General features: G+C 43.2%; 1 protein-coding gene across 1 annotated transcript in view; it reads right to left on the bottom strand.

The window, feature by feature from the left end:
- The window catches only part of LOC121277993 (chloride intracellular channel protein 5-like), a 69953-nt gene that overhangs the window by 12070 nt on the left and 36014 nt on the right, over positions 1 to 21869 (bottom strand). The window contains exon 4 of the mRNA XM_041187962.1: positions 8587 to 8693. Within this exon, the coding sequence (XP_041043896.1) occupies positions 8587 to 8693 (107 nt within the window). The remainder of the gene's footprint in view (positions 1 to 8586; positions 8694 to 21869) is intronic.

The following is a 21869-nucleotide window of genomic DNA, read 5'->3' on the forward strand; positions in this document are numbered from 1 at the left end:
TGGGCCATAAGCAGCAGAATTGTATTCGACCACAATCTGTAACATCATGGCATGGCCATTCCCTCACAATATCATTACCATCAAGCCAGGGTACGTACCTGATTCAATGAGGGCTGTGGGAGAGCATGCTAAGTAGTACCACTAGTGGCTGAGCTGGCCAAGTCCTAAAGGACATATCTCCCGAACTGGGCTTGAGGCAGGTGATGAGAGAACCTACAGGAGGGAAAAACTGACTTAACCTTGTCCTCACCAATCTACCTGCTGCAGATTTAACTATCCATGACAGTATTGGTAGAAGTGATCGCCACACACAAGTTTGTCTTGAGGACTTCATGCATGGTGTTGTGTGGCAACATGATCTTGCTAAAAGGGTTAGAAAAAGAACAAATCTAGCAGCTCAATACTGGGTATCCATGAGGATCTGTGGGCCATCAGCACCAGCCGAACTGTATTCAGCCATAATCTGTAACCTCATGGCTTGGCATATCCCTCACTCTACATTACCATCAGCCATGGGATAAACCCTGGTTCAATGAGGAATGCAGGAGAGGTTGCACCAGGCATACCAATAAATTGGCTGTTAACCTGGTGAAGCTGCAACACAAGGCTACATGCATGATAAACAGCAGCAGCAGCATGAGATAGACAGAGCTAAGCATTCTTACAACCAACAAATCAGGTCTGAACTCCGCTGTCCTGCCACACCACATTGAGAATGGTGATGGACAATTAAACAACTAACTAGAGGGTCCACAAATATCCCCATCCTCAATGATGCCTCAGCCAGTGAGTCATTGCAAAAAAACAAGACTGAAACATTTGCAGCCATCTTCTGTCAGAATTGCCAAGCAGATAATCCATCTTGGTTTCCTCCTGAGGTCCCCAGCATCACTAATACCAATTCTCAGCCAAGTTGATTCACTCCACATGATATCAAGAAATAGCTGAGCACACTGGATACAGCAAAGGCTATGGGCCCTGACAACATCCATCTGCACTGCTGAAAATAAGTCCCCAGGGTCTGATAATCTACATCCCGAGGTACTGAAGGCCGTGAAAATGGTGGATGCATTGGTCGTCATAAACCAAAATTCTATAGATACTGGAATAGTCCTGAGAGATTGGAAGGTGGCAAATGTAACCCAACTATTTAAAAAAGGAGGGAGGGAGAAAACAGGGAATATCAGACGGGTTAGCCTAACATCAGTAGCAGGGAAAATGCTAGAGTCCATTATAAAAGATGAGATAACAGGACAATTAGAAAATATCAACAGGATTAGACAAAGACAACATGGATTTATGAAAGGGAAATCATGCTTGAAAACCTACTGGAGTTTTTTTGAGGATGTAACTAGCAGAATAGTTAAGGGAGAACCAGTGGATGTGGTGTATTTGGATTTTCAGAAAGCTTTTGATAAAGTCCCATATAAGAGGTCAGTTTACAAAATTAAAGCAGGTGGGATTGGGGGTAAAATATTGGCATGTACAGGGATTGGTTAACAGACAGGAAACAGAGAGTAGGAATAAATGGGTCTTTTTTGGGGGGCAGCCGGTGACTAGTGGAGTACCACAGGGATCAATGCTTGGGCCCCAGCTGTTCACAATACATATCAATGATTTGGATGAGGGAGTCAAATGTAATATTTCCAAGTACGCTGATGACACAAACTAGGTGGGAATGTGAGTGGTGAGGAGGGTGTTAAGAAGCTTCAAGATGGTTTAGACAAGTTGAGCGAGTGGGCAAATACATGGCAGGTGCAGTATAGCGTGGGTAAGTATGAAGTTATCCACTTCGGCAGGAAAAACAGAATGGCACAGTACTGTTTAAATGATGATAGGTTGGAAAAATCACAAGCCACACACCATCCTTAATTGTTGCTGGGTCAAAGTCCAAACAGCACAGTGCAAGTGCCTTAACCACATGGACTACAACAATTCAAGAAAATAGTTCACTACCATCTTCTCAAGAGCAAATATGGATGGGCAATAAAAACCAAAGATGCTGGAAAAACTCAGCATGTCTGACAGCATCTGTGGAGAGAAAGACAGAGTTAACATTTCGAGTCCGTATGACTCTTCTTCAGAGCTGAAGGGAAGTAGAAATGTGGTGGAATATATACTGTTTAAGGGAAGTGGAGCAGGTGAAGCTGGATAGAAGGCAAATGATAGGTGGGAAGCTTAGCAATTTGGAAATATGTGCCTTCAGGTAGTTACAAACTTCAGTGATGGTGCACACACATGGGCTCTCTTCAAGCAGTGCCCAAATTCGGAGAGATAGAGTACAGGGTGTTCCCCTAATGGAGTGTGGGTGCACTCTAGATCAGGGAAATAGAAACTCTTAATATGTCTTCTCATTAGTTGTTTAGTTTGGAGACTGCTAAACAAACTGGTGAGTTTCTACACATGTCAAACATATAGCTAAAATTAAAAAATAACAGGGTGCATTAATTTTAGATTTTAGTACTACTCTCATGGACAACTACCTATGAATGCTCTTTGGCAGCTTTAAAATCTTCACTGGAGTTGCCTGGAAACAGATGTGAAAATCCTGTGCCAATATACAGTTTGTTGTTTGAAGTTCTACTGACTTTCTTCCTAGTGAGACTGTTGTTGCAGGTCAATGACAAATAAGGTTTAATTGGTTTAAGTTCAGTACAGGGAGTTCAAGACTTACTGCACACAAGGCTGCAATTATGAACTGACGCTGTGTCCTTTAATCAACAAGAAGTTGCAAAAAATCTGTAAGTGGAGAAAGTTCCGTACATTTATGAGGTCACGAAGACTTCAGATATTAATGAGCTTGTAATTTTAATTCCAACAAATAAAATGATACAAAGAAGACATCATATTTACAGCTGTCCCAGTGACTGTATGCAATGCACCATAATTATGAGTTTTACTTGTTTAGTTGAGTTATTTATTGAGAAGGGTTATCCAACTTTAAAATACAATACTTAACCTCCTCACATGAAAAATGCTCTTAATTGCAATACTGTACTGAATTTGTAATATTCTGACTCTGTCTCCTCTCTATTGTAATTCAGCACAGCAGCTAAATGAGAATCCAGACCTCCATGTCAATACTCACAGAGTTCACTATCTAAATAAATTCAATGCAACACTATTTAGAAAGTGGATTCAGCCATCAATGTCCTCAGATGTAATATTATTCTGTAACTCTACATCTATTGGAGGGTTTCAGAAGGTCTGCCCTGACTGCTTCATTATAATGCATTCTTGTGTCAAAAAAATTTATTCTTTTTTTCATTTGTCCTCCTCAGAACATGATTTTCCAATGTAAAAGTAATGTTACAGATCGACCAATGAAAATAAACATTGGGTATTTCTAAAATATCCACAATGCCAGTTTTACTCGGTGATAAGTCATCCCTCCTGAATTCCAATATGTCTTATTGCATATCGTAACATCAAGAATGGAATTCTGTTAATGGGATGACTTGCAGCATTGCCTTGTAGTGAGCTAACAGTATCGAATCATGGAATGGTTACAGCACAGAAGGTGGCCATTCAGTCCTTTGTGTCTGTGTTGGCTCTCTGAAGGAGCAATACACCTAGAGCCACTCACCTGCCTTCTCCCCATAGCCCTGCACATTCTTCCTTTTCAGATAATAATCCAATTCCCTCTTAAATGCCTTGATTGAACCTGCTTTCTACGATACTCTCAGACAGTGCATTCCAGATCTTAGCCACTTGTTGCATGAAAAAGTTTTTTCTCATCTCGCCATTGGCAAAAAAAATCACCTTAAAACTGTTTAAATCCCACTGGTGCTTGATCCTGCCACCAATGGGAACTGTTTCTCCCCATCTACTCTGTCCAGACCCCTCAATGATTTTGAACACTTCTTTCAAATCTCTTCTCAACTTTCCCTTCTCCAATGAGTAGAGTCCCAACTTCTCCAATCTGTCTACATAACTGATCCTCATCCCTGGAACCAGTCTGGTGAATCTTACTTGCACTCTCTTCAATGACTTCACAACTTTCCTAAAGTGTGGCACCCAGAGCTGTATGCAATACTTCAGTTGAGGCTGAACCAATGTTTTATACAGGTTTAACATAACTTCCTTGTTTTTGTATTCTAGGTGCCTATTGATAAACTTCAGGATGGTGTATGCTTTATTAACCACTCTCTCAATCTGGATTGCCACCTTCCACAATTACGCACTTATACACCCAGGTCGCTCTGCTCTTGCAATCCCTTTAGAATTACACCCTTTATTTTATATTACCTCTCCATGCTCTTCCTACCAAAATGAATCACTTCACATTTCTCTGCATTGAATTTCATCTGCCCTTGTCTGCCCATTCCACCAACTTTGTGTCCTTTTGAAATTCTACACTATTCTCTTCACAACTCACAACACTTGCAAGTTTTGTATTGTCCACAAATTTTGAAATTGTCTCCTGTACACAAAAGTCTAGGTCATTAACATATATCAGGAAGAACAAGGGTCTTAACACCGACTCCTACGGAACTCCACTATAAACCTTCCTCCAGTCCAAAGAACAACCGTTAACTACTCCTCTTGGTTTCCTATCAGCCAATTTCATATCCATGTTGCTGTTGCCCCTCTTATTCCATAAGCTTTAACTTTGCTCATAATTGTGCAGCACTTTATCAAATGCCTTTTGGAAGTCCATGTAAACCACATCAACGGCTTTATCCAAATCAACCCTCTCTGGTACCTCATCAAAAAACTCAAACAAGTTAATTAAACATGATTTCCCCTCAACAAATCGTGCTGGCTTTCCTTAATTAAGTTGCATTTGCTCTAGTGACTATTAATGTTGTCCCGAATTATCGTTTCTAGAAGCTTCCCCACAACGGAAGATAAACTGACTGGTCTGTAGTTTCTAGGCTTACCTTTGTACCTTTTCTTGGACAAAGGTGTAACATTTGTAACACAAAAACAAAAATAAAAATACATGGAAAAACTCAGCAGGTCTGACAGCATCTGCGGAGAGGAACACAGTCCGTATGACTCTTCAACAGAACTAAGGAAAATGGAAGAGAGGTGAAATATAAGCTGGTTTAAGGGGAGGGGGGGTGGGACAAGTAGAGCTGGATAGAGGGCCAGTGGTAGGTGGAGTTTTCCAAAAGATGTCATAGACAAAAGGACAAAGAGGTGTTGACGGTGGTGATATTAGCTAAGAAATGTGCTAATGGGTAACATTAAGGGTAGAAAGCAAGACGAGCAAGGTACAGATAGCCCTTGTGGGGGTGGGGTGGGGGGAAGGGATCGAAATAGGCTAAAAGGTAGAGATAAAACAACGGATGGAAATACATTTAAAAATAATGGAAATAGGTGGGAAAAGAATATAAATTATTGGAAAAAAGGGGGATCGGAAAGGTGATGGAGGAAAGAGTTCATGATCTAAAATTGTTGTAACATTTGTACTTCTCCAGTACTCTGGCACCACCCCTGAGTCTAAGGAAGATCAGAAAATTATGGCCTGTGCCTCTGCATTTTCCACTCTCACTTTCCTTATTATCCTTGGATGCATCTCATCTGGTTCTGGGGCCCTTATCTACTTTAAGTACAGACAGCCTATCCAATACCACCTCCTTATCAATTTTAAGCCCTTCATTTGCCTGAGCTGTCTTCGCTTTCACCATGACCTGCACAGTATCTTCTTCCTTGGTAAAGGCAGATGCAAAGTATTTAATACCTCAGCTATGGTCTCCTCCATGCGTAAATCCCTTTTTTGGTCCCTAATCATCATCACACTTCTGTTTACCATCCTTTTACTACTTAAATATCTATAGAAGTCTTTGGCATTCCCTTTTATGTTAGCTACCAGTCACTTCTCATACTCTTAGTTTCTCTTATTTGCTTTTCCAATTCCTCTCTGAATCGTCTGTATTCAGCCTGGTTCTCAGTTGAATTATCCACCTGACATCTGCCTGACAAAAGCACACTTTTTCTTCTTCTTGATCTCTATCTCATTTGTCATCCTTTGAGCTCTGGATTTGTGTGTCCTACCTTTCCCCTTTGTGGGAAAATGGGTAACTTGTCAAAGGTCGTAAGTAGCTTCCAGCTGCATTCTACGGCACACACCAGGTAGTTTAAGATTTAGCTAAATTCTTGAAAATATTTCTGTGCAGTAAGTTACATAATTATTACAACACAGAAATGGCCATTTGGTCCAACCGGCCTGTGTTGGTGTTTATCCTCCACACAAGCAGTCGTCCTAATCACCTTGTACCTACCTGATTCTCATCCATTTACAATACCCCATTTTCTTGAACCCCAAACTAAGCTACTCTTAAATGTTGACATGGTCTCTTTTTCAGCCAATAGCTCCAGAATAGTGGAATAGCCCCAGCTTGCAACTCTCCATTTAAAAGTGTTTCTCCTGCTGTCTGTCCTAAATCTTCTATATTCATTTAATCTTATATCTGTGACCTGCTAATTCTAAAGCTGAAAGTCAGTTTAAATCTATTCCCTCCTATCCTTTCATGATTTTAAACTCTTTTATCAAATCCTCCGTTCAAAAATACTGTCCCATGTTTTCCCTAAGGCTTTCAAGTAACATTTTGGTAAATCTGGACTGTACCTATACCCTCTCTGTTGCCTTAACATCCTTTTTATAGTATGGAGCTTAAAAATGGCACAGAGTACCTCAAGTGTGGTCTTGCTGAAGTTTTATTTAGCTTTATCATTTAGTCTTCTATATTCTACACCTTTTGCTTTAAAACCAGCATTCCAGCTGTTTTTTTTTTAACTGGGTTTAGCCACTTGAGGCACTATTAATGTCTTAAGAATTCAAAAGTCTTCCACATCACCTAAGCTACCACCATTCAAAGTATAATTTTTACCATTTTGTACAAAATGGTATCATCTATCACCTTGTATCACATTTAATTCCATCTAGTAACTCTTTTGCCCAAGCTACTTCCTTTGATCTTCATAATGATTTACAATTACTGCCATTTTAGTGTTGGCTGCACATTTTGAGACACTCCCCACCCCACCACCTTGAGCACAATATTCAATTTCATGTACAGTGAAATGAAACAGAACTCTGTGGGTGACCACCATCTGCTTCCAACCATTGAGAAACTGTATTTAACTCCTACCATGTTTTCTCCATGCTCATCAATTTATATTTCAATTTGCTTCATCTCCTCTAATAGTCTCTTGTGAAGTGCCTAGTCAAAGATTTTCTAAATCTCTGTCTATATTACATCTTTCTCCTTATCTGTTACCTCCTCAAAGAAGTCTTGTTCCATTGATGATAATGCTTCTGTTATTTTTCTCATTACATAAACAGTTCCTCCATTACAAAATGCATGAAACAATAGTTTCATTTTTTTTTAAATCAGGAAATTTAAACTAAAAGCAGTACTCCAAACGTTACAAAGGGAAAAAAAAACATTGCAATTCTTTCCTTCAGTTCTTTAACCTGATGCTTCTTTTTAAATATCAGATCATAATGGGCAGGAGTATCACGAATGGGACTTCCAACCAAACATTAGAAACTTCAAGGGACCTGATGATGGCCTTCACCAACAAGAGGATGTGTCCATAATTAGGCTCCTAGGAAAAGGGAGTTGGAAAGGACTGAATGAATATAAAGACCTGGCACAAATTAGGCAAAGTGGGAGTGTGAGGCATGCAACTGCCCAAGTTTCCACTCTCCTGAGTCCTGCTGGCAGTGTTAATATCAATGGCTAGAAAATTCATACATAAATCATTCATTTCTCCCTCTACTTTTCCTTAAAACCCTTAATACCAATACGCAGTGCATATTCATTCAGGTTTCAAATGTTTTTTTTTAACAAATCAATGGCGTTCTTTAAACATTAACCACTTTAGCTCAAAGCCTATTTTCCAACACCACTGACAATTGGTGAGAAAAGTTGTTTCGGTGTTGCTTGAAGTTCTCTGATTTTATGTTCATGCCCTCATGCACTCCCAGTCAAAGTGCTGCCTGTACAGAATCTTAGAACCTGAATCATATCTCCTCTCATCCATTTTTCTAAGGGTTATAGATCCAGCTCATAAGTTTCTCCTCATAACTTAGGGCACAAGTCCCACAATCAACCCCGTCTCTCTTCTTTGAACCCTCTCCAAATATCAGGGTAATTTTCAAGCTAAAGTGCCTACCATCACTGTTTTCTAAATATGATCTCTCAAATGATGTATAAAAGATTTCAATCAAAATTGTTCTAATAGGAAACCTCACAAAATGCAAAAAAGCAATTAAAATGGCTTTCTCTTTCTCAGTTTGTGTCTTTTTCTCACTGATAAAGTTCCTATCTCATAGGTGTAGCTGATTAACATTTATCTTTTCTGTCAACAAATCACAGGTGGCTTCAAAATTCAATTTTTCTTTCAGAAAACTGAACTAGCAGAGAGGAGACTCACCCTCTTTCCCTCGCTTCAGCTTAATACAGATACTCACCAAGTTCTTTAGATATTAATTTTGTTTTAGCCAAGAATAAAGTCTATGTGGGATTTTACTGATGATGACGATTTATGCTAACATTAACTTACACTTAATAATGCTAACACGTAGCAATAACAATCTCCAGCCTAATAAGTGTGAGGCTCAGCTCTTACCTTCATTAGCATTTATCCTTGTGTTTTTAATGTATGCTGAGAACTTTGCAAAGATGTCAATTCCAGCGGTATTCGATTCATGGTGTTTTGCTGCAAGCTTGGGATACCTGAAAATAGGAAGTGAACAAAATAGATCTTTGATCACTTTTATCACAGTATTGTCGCAAGAATTTCAACAGAACACGACACCCGTGAAATTGTTACATAGCCATACTGTTCACAGAAACATCCAATCATCTATATTTTTCCCTACTATTGATTGTTGCAGGTTAGTCTCCAGCAAAGGCAACAACTTAACATCACTGAATAATGCAGAATATCCTCACTTTTCTCTTAGGTCACTAATTTATAACTTGTTCATAACATATAGGAAAATTCAATTGACATTTTCAAATATTAGATTAGCATTCATAAGAAATACTGCTGCTTTCAAAATCTTGTTAGCACCAAGATGACGGATGTCAGCACAGGAAATTAACCAGTGTCAGCATCAACAAGCCACTCCCCCTGCCACCTAATGCCCCCACTCCCGCACCAAACCCAGTGCAGGTATAACACTGTCTAATATAGATCATAGTTCCTTCTAATCCATTCTAATGGGATGACTTTCTCTGAAGAGAACCACTAGGGTGAGTTTCTTTCAAATTTCCATGCTGGCTATTCTTGTGATCTTTGGTGAGATTTGCCAGTTTGATGACTACTGTGTGCATTATTGTGGTCAGTACCGTGCTGTGGATCCACACCCACTTGGAAATGGGTGAATGCTGCCTAATCAGCAGGAGGAGGATAAATTTATTACATCAACTTAGGCTAGATTCAAACTCAGATCCTGAGATGAAAGGGCATTTTTTTTATTCATTCATGGGATGTGAGTGCTGCTGGCCAGGCCAGCATTTATTGCCTATCCATAACTGCCGTTGAAAAGGTGGTGGTGAGCTGCCTTCAACCGTTAATGTCCACTGAGCAGTTTGGAGTTAACCCATTGTGTAAACAAATTGATTTCAATTAGAAAAGGCCACCCAAGTACTGGACAATTAGCATTTCAAGCAAAAGCAAAATTTTGTCTAAAATTTTGAAACATTGCAGAATTCCATTGTGTGTGGTAATGAGCTGGTGAATGGGAGTGATTCAATAGTGCCAGGTTGCAGTTAATATATCAGCTTCTTCTGAAATTGGTAATAATTATATTATTTCTATGAGCGAACATGACTGTACAAGCAGCAAGTGTTAACCTGCTCAGAATCTCAAATTATACAACAGTATCACTGGGCCACTGGGTGGCACAGCCAGGGTTTAGGTGTGGTAGGGCACAGATCATTCCCGTGATACCCCAGAGCTTGGGATACCAATTATGAATGAAATGTCAAAAAGCGACAAAGTGATAATTTAATACTTCCCCAGTGGGAAGCCGGAAACACACAAAAGGCGGATTGACTCCAGGCTGCTCATATTGTGCAGCAGCTGCTTAACAGCAGCAATATTGGCAGAGGCCTGGGAGCAGGTGAGATAAGCTGGAAAAAAAGGAAAAGAATTGCCTCTGATAGCTCAGCATTTTATTTCTCCCCCCAGTGATTAGATGATCCACAAGGGCCATAAAAAGCCTGAAGTTCAACTTCTGCTACGTGTTGAAGGGCATTAGCATCCATGGTCAAGAATGGCAAATGGAGAGATTTCCTGATCCCTATTCAGTAATCCACACTGAAAAGTTAATTCGTTCATGGGATGTTGGGCATCACTGGCTAGGCCAGCATTTATTGCCCATCCCTATTTTGCCCTTGTTCAAAGGAGGGCCTGGAGTCATCACATGTAGGCCAGACCAGGTAAAGACAGTAGATTTGCTTTCCTAAAGGACATTAGTGAACCAGATGTTTTTACGACAATCAGCAATGGTCTCGTGCTCATCAGACTTTTAATTCCAAATTTTTTTATTCAATTCAAATTTCACCATCTACCATGGTGGGATTCGAACCTAGGACCCCAGAGCATTACCCTGGGTCTCTGGAACACCTCCCCAAATGTATAAGTAGATCTTAGGTGAGGAGAGAGAAAAGCCAGTGAAGAAAACAGGTTAAAAATATAAAGATCTGTAAAAAGGGACTGTGGGAGACAGTGCGGTAGCGGGAGAGTTAAATGGTGTTTTACCTGCCGGACGCAATGGTGGCTTTTTAGGCCATATCATCCCAAACCTGCCGCATTAATTATGCATTCCCAGGAAACACCCCGTTTCCATGACAGGCAGGCTCTCATTCACCGCCACGTCATCACCTTGCCTCTTTATCATGCTGGGCACCATATTTAAAGTCCAGCTGCATGCACACCTCTCAGAGCTTCCAGCCCACAACTGCTGCATGGAAGACATGGTGCTGAAAGGCAAAAAGACTGCAGACCCCAGGTTTAGTGATGCGTCCCTCGAGTGCCTTTTGGATGCTGTGGAGGCTCGCTGTGATATCCTCTACCCCCACTCTGGCTGCAGGAGGCGCAGCGGCATCACTAATGCAGCATGGGAGATGGTGGCAGTAGTCAGCATCAATGACCTGCAAAAGAGGACAGTCACCCAGTGCTGCTACAGGATGAATGGTCTCACCCGTTCTGCCAGGGTAAGTCACTCTTCTCATCACTCCCAACTCACACACTCATAAACCCATCACACATCCACAGGGATCTCACACCTCAAGGGACAACACCACTAATTCTCACACACACCCTCACATCTCCATCAGGGTCATATCCCTTGAGCTTGCTTCCTCATTACATCCATGGCTTTGCACTCCACACAAACATTCCACGCAGCGCCATGCACCCTGCCCACGGGAGGAGAACCTGCTCAAATCAGCAGCGGGAGGTCCCACACTGGGGATGGAGTGGCCCACATCAGGCCCCTCACTCACTGAGAAGCGTGCAATCAGGTTGACTAGTGAGGACATGCCTGCGGCGATGGTGAGATCGGTGGATCCTGTACCACGTGATCAGTCTCTCAATGCAACTGTTGAGTGCTCTCTCTCCTGCTTTTGATTCTGCTGCCTAATTATCTCTACTTCGGTTCGCAGGGAGCTCTGCCAAGTGACCGACACCCTCAGCCAGCCAGTCCCTCAGCTCCATCCATGTCCTCATCCCCAGCCAAGAGGACACCTCCTCCACTGAAGAGCGGGAGACCATCACGGCGCTTACTCACACCCTCCACCAGTACAGAAACACACAACTCAGTGGGACTTAGATCTAGAGCAGGCTCGGGTTCAAAATCTGGTGGTCACCGCACAGACACATTTCTGCAGCTGGAGGAGGCAGGTTCATCCAAGCTCCCCAGCACTCAGAGGACTGCTGCAAAGAGGCATCTGTGATGCTGAGTTCGAGGACGAACCTCTGGATTAGGCCTTCCAACTCATTGTGAAGAGTCAGCAGAAAGTGGGAGAACATCACGCAGAGCTGTTGGAAGCCCTCAACAGAGTGGCACACAAGTCAGAGGAGTGCGTCCACCTGCTCTATGATGAAGTGGTGTCCAGATGCACGCATATGAGGGTCTCATGGGCAGGAATGCGGATGCCATGACCACCCTGATTCAACAGAACATGGAGATGAGTGCAGACCTACACTCCATCATAAGAACTATGGGTGAGGTCATGCAGTGGCAACATGAGAGGGAAACGGAGCACCTCGACGTCCTTCCATGTGCTCCTTCCCCTCAACAAGCCAGGCAACCAAAGGGAGGAGGAATGGCAGCTGGACACCCCTGGGTCATCCACTCAGGAATCTGAGGCTGTCCACTCCCTCAGAATCCCCTTTGTCTGTGAGCCCCTCAACTTTGTCCTCTGTCACCGCAGAGGGAGCAGCCGGCCCATAATTGATTCTAGAGGGAGAACTGTGTGTGGGGCAGGGCCTTTCGGAGCCTCATGCAAACATTCTCCCATGCACGTGGATCCTTCCTACATCACACTCACCTCAATGCTCTGAGCTTTTTCAATGCTGCCTGCTGGGGTTCGCTTTCACTTGTCCATCTGAGCTGAGCTGCATCTCCACCCACCCATTGATCACACTCCCATGCAGCACCTGATCTCACCCATTGAGACTTTCGTTTCACTTTGGATTTGGGCAGCATGGTGCTGATTGGATTTACTTTCACTTCCCCATTCTTTACCCCACCCCAGTCACCCATTTCCTTCCCCTATTACAGTTTAACGCCCAGCAATACTTTCCACCTCCCCTCCGTGACCTACCAGACGCAACCCTTTTCCTTTGGGGGTGTCCAGGTGAATGTGCACTTTCCCTTCCCTCCCAAAAATCCCATCCCCATCCACATTACCCTCCCCAGCCTCCTCCTTCCCACTCCCAGGGTCTGACTGCCTCCGAATGCCCATGAACCACCCTCGATGTCCCTTCTACCGCTACCATTGAATACTCACCCTCCCACCCGACTGCCTCACTCTGACTTCGGTCATTCTCACCACTCCCTCATGCCATGCCCATGCTCAGGAGGCCGTCATTGACGCATCGAACCCCTCCCTTGCATGTTAACCTGGACATTTCCCCCACACCCCATCCCAAGCCCTTTCCACCCTCTGGCCCCTTCCCCCCTGTAATTCTCCCTGCCCTCCGGACCCAATTCCAACTCCACCGCACCACCCCCCTCCCCCATTCCACTGCCAACCCCGACCCCTTCCCCACTGGAATTCCATCCCCTCCATCCTGACCCCATTCCTCCCACTGGAACCCCTTCCATCATCTGGACCCTTTTCCCCTCACTTAGTACTCCCACACCTCCCCCCTCAGTCCCTCCCCCTTCCTGACTCCTTCAGACAATCTTACTTCTTCCGCCACCCTTAGTCCTTCCTCCTTTTCCGACTTCTCCCTATGGCCTTACTCCTTCCCTTTCCTGACTCCCTCAGATACCCTTACTTCTTCCTCAAGCTTTACTCCTCTCGCCTTCCCAACTCCACCCTTACTTCCTCCTCTCTCCACAATCCTTTCCCCCCGACCTCCTTCCTTTACATCTTCCACCCCCCCCTTACACCTAACTCCCTATTTGTTATCTTCTATCCCGTTATCCCCTCCTCCCTCCTTCCCCCACCCGACACCTTTATTCTCCCCCCTCCTAACCTCACCCCCCCCAGCACCTCTACCTCTCCCAGTCAATCCTAGACCTTCCTCGCCAGCCCACTCAACCATCATCCATTGTGAGCATCAAAAGTGACTTTCCAACTTCCGTGAGCTGCTTTGCAGCAGAGCCATGTCCATGAGAATCCATCTGGCATGCCATGGGCATTCCTTGGGTGTGCCATTGCCGTCGGGCTCCAGCATCTTCTGCTCCCCGGATGTCCGCAATGTGAGCAAAGTCCTGGCAGTACCAACTTCTGCACATCACACTTGTCAAGACATGTTCTGCACTGGCGTGTTTTCCCACCAACGTGGGTGGACAATCCAGCGGGCGGGGGGTGGGGGGTGAGAGGGGAATGAGTCTGGAGGGCTGGCCCCATAATGATATGCTGATGTATTACAATGAGGTTCCCGACATCTGAAGGCAGGGAACACGACCTGCCTTCGACAGGTTGGGTGGATGATCGCAAACTGGTTTTGTGACGTTGTGAAACAGATTTTTGGCCGCCTTGCCATATTGTCTGCTCACACCACAAACATGCCCGACACCACTGGGCACGGAAAATTCCACCCATTCTTACCAAAATATAAACTCAATAAATTAACTCAAACCCACCATCAGAAGTCTTATTGTTCTCTGATTTAGAAGTTGTTGAAGAAAAAATAGTTGGGTAGAATTCCCCAGCAGTTTTCCTGATCTTCAGAGGAAACCTGAAAGAAATAGTTTCCTCAGAATTCTCAGCAACCTTCTAATAAAATTATGGTAGGAGATTGGGAGAAAGTTTACACCCATGTAACTATTTTAGCAATTTCAGATGGCCTTGGTTGCGGTGTTATGACACTATGTCAACTTTAAACACTTCACTCATGATGCCGTATAAAATACTCACTTGAAATGACTCTAATACATTTTGAACAAGTGTCATGGTTCCGTTCCATTCATATTCAATCAATCCACAGAATGAGAAAGGAAATGTTCTTTCATAAAATGTTGTGCTTATTGTCATCAATTTTTCCACTAACACAAGATGAAGAATATGAAACCTAGGTACTGTTCCCTTTAAAATCTGCCTCTAGGTTCGCAAAGGGCCATTCCAGACGTCACACATGTGGCAGCAGCAAGTACAGGCTGTTGACATCATGGAGACCTTAAAGTCTCCAGTTACATTATTCATGCATATATAAATATCACCATTAGTGGTGATGGTAATGGTGGTAATCCCCCCAAAAAATAGCTTGCAGGTGAGTGAAGGAGAAGATTAAACCGACATTGTGCAGTAGATTTCCCTAGTACAGTACTTGCACATTGCACAGGCAACAAACCAGTGATTATCCTTACACACTGCTGTGGGTGAAGTGTCTTTCTACAAGCAAGATCTCAAAAAATCTACCTTTTTATAACAACATATATTAGCTATTTTCTTATCCTGTATATTAGGTTAATAATTTTGTGTAAAAATAACCTTCCCAAACAACACCAAGATGATAGTTACTGTCACGTTCAACGTACAAGGGATATCCTGGATTTATGAAGTTTATTTTTTGACCTGCTGTACTTTGCCTCTTCTACTAGAGCAGTCAGATGGCAGCTGCCATCCATTTGTTTATTACTGATAAACACACTGTCTGATCAGCCAACAAGAGACACATTCAATCATGTAACATCGGGCTGGATTATACGTTGTGCGGGCTTCCTGCACCCAACATAAATGTCAGGACCCCACCTCTGCTCAGCCAGACTCCCCCTTTCCCTCGGGCCCTCCCAGACACTCCCCTCAGACCTGCCAGACCCCTCACCTCCCCCGCAGGCATGCTGGACCCCTCACTGGAACTGTGCCAGTCTCGGACACCCTGGACCCAGGCCTGTCTGACCCACCTTTGGATCATGGCACCTTTCTACCTCCCCCAGCCCTGAGTTGCCGCTGGGTCCCAACCACCCATCTGTCGAAGGCGGGAGGAGAGCCAGGTGCTGGCTGCTGGTACTGATGCACCTGGGTGGCTGTGTCTGCACATGCGTACTGTGCCGGCTCTGAGTTGCGCATGCACAGACACTAAAGATGATCGGGCAGCGGGAAGAGGAGGCTGAGCAGTTTCCTCTCTTGCTGCACCAAGAAATTTGGGTCAAATGGAGTCCTGGGAAGCCCACGCCTTGGACATCTAGCCAAATTCTGGGACAATCCGAGAAAATGCAGGACAGTCAGTCACCCTCAGCAGCCCGCACAGTCAAACCTGCCAGGCTGCACATTGGGCACAGGTCTCTCCTGTCACCTGCTAAATTTGAGTTGCAGCAGCATTAATTGGCCACTTAAGAGCCTCAATTTGACAGGGGCAGGGGGCCCAACTGATGCTTCCCCCACAGCGGGCAGGCAGGGAGTGGTCCACCACCGATGTCACAGCAACTTATTTTACAGGTCCACCCAGCTCCAGGAGGACGGTAAAACACAGCCCATGGTGTCCACTGTGATCTCATTTAACAGAGGGAAGCAGCATTAATTAAAACTGCTGATGCTTAGGCCTTTATGTCCTACTTAGGTTAAAAGAACCACTTGCATTTGAAACAGCTAAATTCTCTTGATGTTTATAATTAAAACACAAAAATGCTGGAAATACTCAGCAAGTCAGGCAATATCTTTGGAGGGAAAAACAGTGTTGATGTTTCAGGTCTTTGACCTTTCATCAGGCCTGAAACATCAACTCTGTTGTTCTCACCACAGATGCTAACTGACCTGCTAAATATTTTCAGCATTTTCTGTTTTTAGTTCAGATTTCCAGCATCAGCAGTATTTTGCTTTTGCATTGGTTCTCTTGATGTTTAAAATACCCCATTGTGCTGTGGAGTAGATTTGAAAATAGCAGATAACTGGATTATTGATCTGGAAGTTGAACTGCCAACACTGCGCAACATAAGGGAGGAGGGGAAATTCCTGCATGCTTTGTTCCAAAAGACAGTAAATGAATTCATAGTGCACATTGAAGCAAATAAATGTGATCTGATAGCCTTTACGGAGACGTGGCTGCAGGATGACAAGGGTTGGGTCCTGAATTTGAGGGGTATATATGATATTCAAGAAGAATAGGAAGCTGGATAAAGGTGATCAAGGATGGAATTGATGCAATAGTTAGAGATGACCTGAATGTGGAATCGGTTTGGGTGGAGATGAACATAAGAATATAAGAAACAGGAACAGTAGACCATTCGGTCCCTCGAGCTTGCTCCATCATTCAATAACATCATGCTGATCTTCTTGTGTTTCGATTTCCACATCTCATCTAACTCCGATAACCTTTGATTCCCTTGCCTAACAAGAATCTATCTACCTCTTCCTTAAAAATATTCAATGACCCCTACCTCCACCACTTCCTGAGGCAGAGAATTCTAAAGTCGCACAACCCTCAGTGAAAAGATTTCTCCTCACCTCTGAAAGGACGACCCCTAATTTTAAAACAGTGCCCCCTAGTTCTGGACTCATTCACAAGAGGAAACATCCTTTCGATGTCCACCTTGTCAAGGCCGTTCAGGATCTCGTACACTTCAATCAAATCACCCCTCTCTCTTCTAAACTCCAGTGGAAACAAGCCCAGCCTATCCAACCTTTCCTCATAAGAAAACCCACTCATTCCAGGTACTAATCTAGTAAACCTCCTTTGAACCACCTCCAATGCATTTACATCCTTCCTATGAGGAATAGTAGGGGACTATGAGGAATAATAAGGGAAATGAGTCATTAGTTGGAGTGGTTTAGAGGCCCACTAATAGTAATCACAATGTAGGGCAAAGTATTCAAGAAGAAATATTGGGTGGGACAGTAATAATCATGGGTATTTTTAATCTACATAAACTGGAAAAGTCAGACCAGCAGTTGTAGCCTGGATGAGGAATTCATAGAATACTTTCAAGACAGTTTTTTAGAGCAGCAAGCTCTGGAACCAGCCAGAGAGCAGGTTATATTAGATTTGGTATGGTACTATTTTAATATGTTTAATTCCATTTAAACTCATGAAACTGTGAAATTCCGTACTAGTGAAGACAGTATCAATATATAAAACAATGACTTCCGGTAGGCCATGTATACATTGGTGCAGCTTTTCAATAGATGCAATGATGTCAGTGATCTAACTTCATACACATCCATCCACTTAGAATGCTTATCGATGATCAAGAAAAACATGGTACCTAAAAATGGACCTACATAGCCTATATGTAGCCTAACCCAGGGTCGACCAGGCCACTCCCACAGAAGCGGTGAAGCTGAAACTGGCAACTTACGTTGTTGCTGACACTGGAGTCAGTGCTTGATCAAGCTTTCAACGTCACTGTCAATGTTTGGCATCAGACATTGCTTCACACAAGCATTTTCATCTTTCACATGCCTGGATGTGCACTGTGAAGCTCTGTCAAGAGTGGTGCGCTTCCTTGCAAAGGGACAACGACTCTTGATCCTCACAACAAGATTCTATCTTGAGAACTTAACTCTGTGTTACAGGCATAGACTGATCTAATCTCTTCAGATGCTGGTGAATTCGACCATCCTTGCAATTACAGGTCTCAGGCGTTTGACAAAATTGGATCCCTGTTTGTCTAATTCATTATTTGCTTTGCACAGAGGCGAAAAGCCCAAGAAATTCAATGCAAGCACATCTTCTTGTGGCACTGGAACATGTGCAATGCTATCTGGTAATGAAAGACACCTGAGTGCATCTGCATTTGCAATATGCATACCAGGACAGTACGTAAAGGCGTACTCATACGCCGATAGTATCAAAGCCCAACACTGAATTCGTGCTGGGGCTATCGGTGGAATTGCTTTATCCTCACTAAATAAACCCATTAGTGCTTTATGGTCTGATAGTGTGGTGAAATATCATCTATGCAGACATTGATGGAATTTTTTCACTCCAAATATTACTGATAAACCTTCCTTTCCAAGTTGTGAATAACCCTTCTCAGCTGCAGAGAGGCTCCTGGAGACATAGCCCATTCGTCTTTCGGAACCATCTTCAATCCTAGGAGTCAACACAGCTCCCACACTATAAGGAGATGCATCACAGGTTAACATTAATTCTTTTGGTGGGTCATAATATACTAAATATGATGAGTGTAACAGCTTCTCGACTTTTACAAATGCAAATAGTTTGATCTGGTTTCATCACAGGGACTATGCCTCCAGCTAACTTAGTGTATAAATCTCAATCCTCAGGATAGGATATTTATCTAATTTAGCAGCCTTGTTCATGGTTAATGTGTAGTCTCCGCAAATGCAAATAGTTTGATCTGGTTTCATCACAGAGACTCTTGTTGTGAATTCCATAACCAACGATGGTTCTTTTTCAATAGTAAGTGTAAAGGTGATAACACTGTTGACAAGTTTGGCAAGAGGCGACTATAATAATTTATTATGCCGAAATAATAATTTATTATGCTGAGTTCAGTGACATTAGTAGGAGAGGGCACCTCTTTGATTGCCCTGACATTCTCCTCTACTGGATGCAACCCTTTGGCATCCACTCGGTGACCCAAGTAAGTGACTTCTGTCACTTGGAAGATACCTTTCTCTTTCTTCAATCATACACCAGCTTCCAAAAATCTTCTTAAAACCTCTTCTAGGTTGGCCAAATGTTCGGCTTCCATTGATCCTGTGATCAGGACATCATCCAGGTACACTATTATTCGGGGAAGTCCTTGCAATAGGCTTTCCATGGTCCTTTGGAAGATTGCACATGCAGACAATGTACCAAAGGGTAGGCATGTATATTGGTACAGGCCCTTGTGCGTGTTAACGGTTACATACCCTCTAGACGTGCTGACCAGCTCTAGCTGTTGGCATGCATGGCTCATGTCCAGTTTGGTGTAGGATTTGCCTCCAGCTGACTTAATGTATAAATCTCAATCCTCAGGATAGGATATTTATCTTATTTAGCAGCCTTGTTCATGGTTAATGTGTAGTCTCCGCAAATGCAAATAGTTTGATCTGGTTTCATCACAGGGACTATGGGCACTGCCCATTCCAAAAGTTGGACTGGCTGGATTTTGCCCAGCTTCTCCAAGCTGCACAATTCTGCATCCAACTTCTCCTTTAGGGCATAAGGAACAGGTCTGACCTTAAAGAACCAGGATGTCGCCTGTGGATCTACATATATTTTTGCTTGTAAGCCTTTTATCTTTCCCAATTCGTTACGAAATATGCTGTTGTACTTCCTTAACAGCTGAGGAATTCCTCCTGTTCTGACTTGAAATATTTCTGACCAGTTGAGCTTATATTTTTGTAATCAATTGCAGCCCAGAAGACTAGGACCTTCACCTGTCACTGTGATCACTGGAAGCTGGGCTGTCTGTTGCTTGTAGCACACAGTCACTGTGATGATGCCCTTTACCTGTATTGACTCTCCAGTGTATGTCTTCAGCTGAGTCGTGGTTTGCTCCAGATTCAGTGGCCTGGGTACCTTCATTTGTTCTCCAACCACTGTGGTTGAGGTTCCTGTGTCTACCTCCATGACTAGAGGCTTCCCATTCACTTGAAGGGTGACGGTGATTGGTTCAATTTTTACTGCTTTGACATTGTATATGGAATAGATATCAATATCAGCAGCTTTTGGTTCTGTTATATTGAGCACTTCAATCATCTTGGTCTGTTGTCTGATTGGCTATCTCGATTTCACCCTGCATTGCTTTATTACATGCCCTTTTTTGTGGTAGTAGTGGCATTCTGCCTCCTTAAATCTGCAGGCTTCCGGTACATGGTTACCCCAACATATGTAACATATTAATTTCTGAATCGCTGCTGTAACGCTTCTACTAGGCTTTTTCGTTTTTTTGGGTAGCAGAGACTGTTTCTCTGGTTTTCGCACCATGCCCAATGGTAGGTTCCCACCCCAACTGAAGAACAGCGCCATGTTGCACGTTCTGGGAAGCCTGCGAGCCCCTCTCACCACTTTCCTTTGCTCGCAATATTTCCATGGTGCGCTACAATCAACGTTAACTTCTGGAAGTAAACAGCGCTGAATGGCATCATTGTGAACACCACGAACCAAGTGGTCCCACAACATGTCATTGAGTGTATCCCCAAAGTCACAGTGCTCAGTCACCTGCTTCAACTTCGTTATTTAAGTTGCGATGGGTTCTCCCGGGGCCCTTACTCTGAAGTTATACTTAAATCTCTGCATAATTCCCAATGATTTTGGCTGAAAATGTGTCTTCATGAGGTCTACCAACTCGTTAAAAGATTTAGAATTGGGTGTGTTTGAGCTGTCAGACTGCGGATGAGGTTATATGTCTTGCTACCACACTCAAAAGAATTGCTTTCTGCTTCTCCTCCTCATTTATTTAATTGGCCACGAATTGAAAACCTCGGCACTCTGTGCACTGGCTCCATTCTTCCATGGATGTGTCATAAGTGTCAGTTCTGCCGAAGAGTGGCATGACTGGTGAGTATACTTTTCTTTCTTTCATTAAGAAATGATGTACTCACATTCACAAGGCCAGGTGCAGCATCAGAGCTATTTTACCCTCGTCGCCAAACATAATGAACTTACGATACCAGACAGGTTTCTTACTTAAAACAGATAACTCTATTACAGAGCCCGTTTAGAAACTACATGCTTGAACCAGATCCACAACTAGAAAGCTCCGCCCCAGGATTACCTGTGTTCAGGGCTCATTCGTCAGTACAATCACGTGACTCCTAAAAGGCTGGAGGAAAGGTTATACCTTCAATCACTACACAGTGACAGACATTTAAGGAGACATTTCAGAATACTCAAAATAAGTACATTCCTGCTCTAAAGAAAAATTCTAAGGGGAGGACCTACCATGGTTAAATAAAGTAGTTAAGGAAAGCACCAAACTTAAGATAAAAGCATATAACTGCACAAAGATTAGTGGCAGGTCAGGTGACTGTCAAAATATAAAGAATGACAGAGAATGACCAAATGGTTAAACAGGAGAAATAAATTAGAGTGAGAGGAAGCTAGCTTGAAATAGAAAAACAGATAGCAAGAGTTTCTACAGGTACTTGAAAAGGAAAAGGTTAAGTAAAGTGAGTGTTGGTCCTCTGGAGAATGAGGATGGGGAGTTAAAAGCAGATAATAAAGAAATGGCAGATGAAATGAACAAATAGTTTGCTTCAGTGTTCACTATAAAAGATACAAAAAACATTCCAGTAATAGCTGTAAATCAGGAGGTGGAAGGGAGAGGGGAG

The sequence above is a fragment of the Carcharodon carcharias genome, chromosome 5, assembly GCF_017639515.1.
Source record: "Carcharodon carcharias isolate sCarCar2 chromosome 5, sCarCar2.pri, whole genome shotgun sequence".
NCBI classification, from domain to species: domain Eukaryota; kingdom Metazoa; phylum Chordata; class Chondrichthyes; order Lamniformes; family Lamnidae; genus Carcharodon; species Carcharodon carcharias.